The sequence below is a fragment of the Merops nubicus genome, unplaced genomic scaffold, assembly GCF_000691845.1.
Source record: "Merops nubicus isolate BGI_N331 unplaced genomic scaffold, ASM69184v1 scaffold17226, whole genome shotgun sequence".
Lineage (NCBI taxonomy): Eukaryota > Metazoa > Chordata > Aves > Coraciiformes > Meropidae > Merops > Merops nubicus.
Window position 1 is genome coordinate 534 of NW_008614509.1, and position 6,291 is coordinate 6,824.

The 6,291-nt window shown below is 59.6% G+C and overlaps 1 protein-coding gene across 1 annotated transcript in view; it reads left to right on the forward strand.

The window, feature by feature from the left end:
* Positions 1-2,814: 2,814 nt before the first annotated feature.
* Positions 2,815-6,291, forward strand: part of ETNK2 (ethanolamine kinase 2) — a gene marked incomplete at its 5' end in the record, with an annotated part of 4,082 nt that continues 605 nt past the window's right edge. The window contains 5 exons of the mRNA XM_008942264.1: positions 2,815-3,074; positions 3,513-3,650; positions 4,794-4,936; positions 5,055-5,138; positions 5,482-5,651. Coding sequence (XP_008940512.1) covers positions 2,815-3,074; positions 3,513-3,650; positions 4,794-4,936; positions 5,055-5,138; positions 5,482-5,651 — 795 coding nt within the window. The remainder of the gene's footprint in view (positions 3,075-3,512; positions 3,651-4,793; positions 4,937-5,054; positions 5,139-5,481; positions 5,652-6,291) is intronic.

The window sequence follows — 6,291 nt, forward strand, 5'->3', positions numbered from 1 at the left end:
CCCGCGGTGCCAGGGCTGGAAGAGTGAGGCTGGCGGTGCCTGTGCCCTCCCCGGGCTCCTTGGAGATGGGCACGGGAGGGTGGAGATGGTGGAGCTGGGTGCACTTGAACCTCTGCACGTGTGTATGTGTGTCCTCTGAAGGCACATGCTTCCCGTGTGCCTGGAGTGTCATTAAAAAGGTATTAATAGCCAAGTGTAATTAAATACAAGAAGCTGCAGGAAAATACATATGAAAGGGCAGATAGGCAGGAAACTGGGAGCTGGAGCTCCTCGGAGCGTGGAGTTGTAGGGGCAGGAAGTGTTTGCACCCAGCAAAGACCTTGCTGGGGATGGTCGGTTGAGGAGGAGCCCAGCTTGCTGCTCTCCAGGCTCACTACAGGCACTGGAGGGGGGGGTCAGCGTTCAACAGCAGCTTGTGTGTGTTTTTAATTAAAATTAAACCAAAAAAAAAAAAACCCTAGGAGTTTGGGGGGAAACCTGCAGTTGCATTTCCCTTAGCTGTGATTGCCAGAGCTGTTGGGGAGGGGACTGGAGCAGTGCACTGGTCTCCAGCTGGTTCCCATTAATGTCCCTGTTCCTTTTCCTCCCCGCACTGGAGGGGTGCCCAGTTCACACCACCTTGCTGCACGGTGCCAGGGCACAGCTGCCTGTCCCCAGGCTGTGCCCGTGACACCAGTAAAATCTCCTGGTGCTGGGGTGTGGAAGCTGGGGAGTGAGGGGCTGGGTGCTTGGCATCCCCTCCCTGCCCTCCTCCGGCTGGGGTCTCCAGCCCCCGCTGTGCTCTGGGTTGTGCCAGGTTTCCAGGGCTCCTGCTCCTCATCCTCTGAGCTCTGACAGCATCTCCTGGGTGCACAGGAGGTGTCTGTGAGTCAGGCAGCCACGCTGCCAGGGCAGCTCCTCCAGCCCTCGGCCACTGAGACAGAGAGCAGCAGCAGCGACTTGGAGCCGACTCGGACTCCAGAGTGACTGAACTTGTTTTTAGCCTAATTTTGCCAACAAGCTGCCCTTTTGCAGTCCAACCCCTGCTGCCTCTCGGGCTGGGGGTGCCTGCGTGGGGAGGTGGCGCTTTGGGGATGTCGAGGGGGTTGGCTGGAGCTGCTTTGCTTCAGCACCTTTGCCCAGGGTTTGGGTCTCGCTTTGCATTTAGCTGCCACAGCTCCTGGTGTGGGGTCACGCTCATTTTCCCCCCAGCCTTGCTCTCACACCTCTGCAGCAGGGAAGGATTTGGGCTGGTAACAGCGCCGTGGCCCTGCTGAGAGCTGATTGCACCTTGGACCCATAAAAATGGCACTGGGCATTTGCCCAGTGTCTGTGCATGTTCCTTGGGAGCTGGAGGAGCTGCCACCTTTGCACCAGGCGAGCCCGTGTGTGCAGCTTCCTGACAAACCACGTGCCAGTCTCCAAAGTTAGTGGCCTGGAATTTCAGGGGGGGATAAGGCTCAGTAATCCCATTAAACCCACTGGAAAGGGCCGATCAGGCTGCTGAGCAGCAAAACAAAGCAGTGTGAGGACTTCAGAGGGGAGATGGCACTGGGCATCTCCACGTGGAGATGTTCACCTGTGGCAGTTTGAGGGCAGCAGCCTCAGGGTGCAACGTTTTCCTCGTGGATGGGTCATGACACCTTTTGCTTGCTGAATTTCCAGCCCCTGGGGCTCGGCAGGACAAGGAGAGGATTGCTGAGCGTGGCACCATGGTGAAAACACAGATTATCTACTCTGGGCAAAGCAGCTCGGTTGCTTGAGAAGGTTCAGCCTGCCCCAGCTGCAGCCAGGGAATGTGGTGGCTGGTTTGTTGTGCTCAGCCTGACTCCAGCACCAGCCAGCTGTGCAGCGAGGGCTGTTGGCACCGTCTAACTCGGGGTGTCTCCTGCCAGTGCTCCCAGTTCCCCTCGGGAGGCTGCACGGGGAGCCCTATATATAGGCACCCTATATAGGAGCGTGAGTTGCCGAGTGGGATGTCTAAAATTAGCTGTCCCACCCCCGAGCACCACTGCTGCTGGCACACGTGCCCTCGCCCCCCTCCTGCCCCACCAGCATCACACCTACCCCGAGCTGCAGGGGAGGAAGGAATCCCCTGGATTCCCTCGGTTTCCCTCGGGGCTGAGCTGGAACCGCGTGGTGCTGAGCACCCCACAGGCGGGGGGCACAGTGGGGTGGGGGTTCCCCGTGGGGTGAGGGAGCCCCGATCCCCTCAGAGCTCAGGAAGGAGCCTGGCATGTGCACGGGCAGGCGGCCAAGGGGGAGCGGCCGGAGAACAAAACTCTCTTTCCATCTGTGAGGAGCCATCAGAGCAATGACATGAGATGTCCCCAGCAGAGACGTCCCTGCCTATCAGCGACCCGGCCCCGCGGGGAGGGTCGGGAGGAGGGGATGGGGGGGTGGTGTTTGCTCCAGCTTGTTTGCTGCTTTTGCTGGTTTTTTTCCTTGTTTTATGCCAAAAGATTTACGCCGATGTTTTGGGAGCGCTTCCCGGGGCCGCGCGGGTGCCAAGCGTGCTGGTGGCACATCTGGCCCGAGCTATTTCTGAGCTTCCAGGTGAAAAATAGCAGGATTTCCACCCAAACCCCCAGCTGGAGGTGCAGCTGGAGCCTGCTGCAGAGTCCTGATACACGTGTGAGCCTCGAGGCTTTGCCAGCTCGTGCCACCCACCGTGGGATGCCCGTGGCTGCTGTGGGCACCGCTGCTTCGTGCTCCTTTGCCTCGGCCACGTCGCTTCCTCCCTGTGTTCTGCCAGTGGGCAGGGGGTTCTCCCATGCCCGGCTGGCACAGCAGGGATGTACAGGCAACACCTCTGCCACCCTTCTCCCCCTCCAGCTCTTCACAGATGGCATCACCAACAAGCTCGTGGCCTGCTACACAGATGAGGGCATGGCAGACGCGGTGCTGGTGCGGGTCTATGGCAGGAAGACGGAGCTGTTCGTGGACAGGGAGACAGAGCTGAGGAGCTTCCAGGTGCTGCGTGCCCACGGCTGTGCCCCCGACCTCTACTGCGCCTTCCAGAACGGGCTCTGCTACCAGTTCCTGCCTGGCATCGCCCTGGGGCCCGACCACGTGCGGGACCCCCACATCTTCAGGTGCCTGGGACCCCCACACCTCGGGGCTGTGGGTCTGGGGGGCAGCAGTGGGGTACCAGGGCTTGGCTCTGTGGTTCCAGATCTCCCCCCTCGCTGCTTTTGCTCCAGGGCATTGCTGATGGGCCCAACCCTGGGTGGTCCTGGGGGGTAAATGGACCAAACTCAGCCAGGTTTGTGGCTGTGTCTTTAAAGTGTCATTTTTTTTGGTGGATAGAGATTTTGTGAGAACTGTGTCTTGTAGCTGAGCTTGCCAGGAGAGGTGAATGCCACTTTGGACCCAAAGAGGGGCTTGAGATGCTCCAGAGGCTCAGAGCTGAAGCAGATGGAAGTTTCAGCTGGGCTGACCCTGTGTTTTTAAACCTGAGAGGTCTCAGGGCTGGTTTTGAGGAGAACTTGCTGCAGAGCCACCTCTCACCCCTGCATTGGGTTTCCTTGCAGGCTGGTGGCCCAGGAGATGGCCCGGGTACACGCCATCCACGCCAACAGGAGCCTCCCCAAGCCCATCCTCTGGCAGAAGCTGCACAAATACCTCACCCTCGTGAAGACGGAGCTCAGCCCAAAGGTATCCAACCCCAGGTAAAGGCAGAGGGATCCCAAAGAGCCAGGCTCTGCCTTGGGCATCCGCTGCCCACCCGTCTCTAAGTCTTCCCAGTACGGGACTGGGGGAAGAGCCCCAGTTCCCAGGTAAAGCTTCTCTGGGTGTCTGGGATTTTGGGGATGGGGGTCTCAGGGCTGGAACTGGCCACGTGGCCACTTCTGGATTGTTGTCTCTCCATGACCAAACTCGTGGCCAAGCCCCCAGGAGCAGATGGGATGGAGGCATCTCTCTGCACCCATTGGCACCCGTCCTCCTGGGAGCTGGCTTGGAGCAGAGACAGCTCTGGGTTGTGCCTCTGCAGCACCCAGGCAGGATCCGACCTGAGCCAGAGGCTCCCACCTGCCCTAATAATCACCCTCCTCCTCCTCCCTGCACATCTCACCTGCATTTTAAGCCCTCCTTAGCATAAACTGATGCTCAAGCCCTTCTTATGGTGGGGATCTGAGCAGCAAGGCCGAGCTGATGCTGGAGGGGGTGCTAGAAACCCACTATAGATTGAAGTAGCCAGTTCCCACTTCAGTTCATCCCATTTTTGGGAGACTGAGTTCACAGCAGGTGAGTGCTGGGATGTCTGTGAAGGATTTGGGCAGCCCCAAGAGGTGGTGGAGGTGAATGAACCTGAAGGCAGGCGAATAATTAACCTGGTCCCTGAGCAGCAGGGGCAAGACGTGGGGTTTTCTCAGCCCTCTCTCTGCTGCAGGCAGACTTTACCCAAGCCCACACCTTCAATGCAGCCAATTAATTAATCATTAACCAGCTCTCTTCTTGGAACTGGAACTTCTGAGGTTACTGAGAGGGGACGTGCCCTGGCAGAGTCCAAAGAAAATAATCCCTGTTGCCTGGGGATTAGTTGGGTGCTCTGGGGGGGCTTGCTGGGTGGATGGGTGAATTTGGGGGGTGGATGTGGGTGTCAGTGGGGAGAAGGGAAGGGCTGAGGCTGCACCACAGCACCTGCCAGGCTCCCTGGGTCCCAGGCAGCACACCCAAGGATATCCAAGCCAAAACCAGCCTCGTTAGCCACTGAAGACTTCAATTAGAAAATACACCGAGAGAAGCAGAGGCACCGAGGGAGGTTCCCTGTGAGCAGGGTTGATTCCCTCCCTTCCCCTCCCCTTCCCCAGCCTCCAGCAGGACGTTCCCAGCCTGGAGATGCTGGAACAGGAGCTGGCCTGGATGAAGGACACCCTCTCCCAGCTGGGGTCCCCCGTGGTGCTGTGCCACAACGACCTGCTCTGCAAGAACATCATCTACGACCGCCCGCGAGGTTGGTGGCAGCAGCTCTGTCCCTCCTCCCCCTCCCCAGGGGCCAGCAGCTCCATTTTGGGGCTGGCAGCTCCATCTCCAGCCCCAGTCACAGCCCCTCCTTGCTTTTGCCTCCACAGAATGTGTTCGTTTCATAGACTACGAGTACACTGGTTACAACTACCAGGCTTTCGACATTGGAAACCACTTCAATGAGTTTGCAGGTGAGTTTGCACCCAAGGTCCCTCCCCAGGCTGCAGAGGCTGCCCCCGGGGTCTCCCCACCTCTGGGGATGGAGGAGGCAGCTGGATTCTCCAGTCCCATGGTGGGAAATGGGGCAGCTCCTGTTTGGGATTAGCTTGGTTGCTGCCATGCCCACCCAAGCCTGGCTCTTACCTGGGTGAGAGCTGCGTGGGTGCCCCGAGCCAGCAGGATGAGCCCCAACTGGGGCACATCTGGAGCCCCACAGGGGTTTCGCTCACCCAGAGGTGTCTGGGGACAGCCCAGTGGCTCTGGCCTGGAGCCCTCGTGCCCCGTGGGCATCACTGACCCCAGCTCCCCTCGCAGGCGTGAAGGAGGTGGACTATCGGCTCTACCCCAGCAAGGAGACCCAGCTGCAGTGGCTCCACTCCTACCTGCAGGCCTACAAACGGCTCACCCAGGGGGCCCGAGGGGACACGGTGGTGTCTGAGGAGGAGCTGGAGGCTCTCTACGTGCAAGTGAACAAGTTTTCTTTGGTGCATCACTGACCCCAGCTCCCCTCGCAGGCGTGAAGGAGGTGGACTATCGGCTCTACCCCAGCAAGGAGACCCAGCTGCAGTGGCTCCACTCCTACCTGCAGGCCTACAAACGGCTCACCCAGGGGGCCCGAGGGGACACGGTGGTGTCTGAGGAGGAGCTGGAGGCTCTCTACGTGCAAGTGAACAAGTTTTCTTTGGTGAGTGGTGGGGACGGGAAGGAGTCGGCCTCTCTCGAGGGCTGCCCACGGGGGTGGGTTTTCCTCTGCTTTTGGGCAAGCTGGGGCTCAGCTGGTGAGGATGGGGGTGCTGGTGCCCAGCCCAAGGGGTTGGGGGCACCTGGGGCAGGATGCTGCCCCAAAGAGCCTGGCTGCACCTCCCAGGCACTGAGCAAGGTTAAAGATAGAGCTGGCCGCCTGCCACCCCCTGGCATGTGTCAAGGAACAGCGTGTCTCTGATAGCTGTGGCCTTGGGCATCCCTTCAGAGAGGCCAGGCACAGCCAGGCATGAGGAAATCCTCTTTGGTAGAAATGCCATGGGTGGGCTGAGCCAATCTTTGGGCAAAATCTCAGCTGGTTTCCTGGCCAGAGGTGCCAGGAGCCACATCCTGGCTGCCAACGCAGAGGCTGGGCCCCTGAGT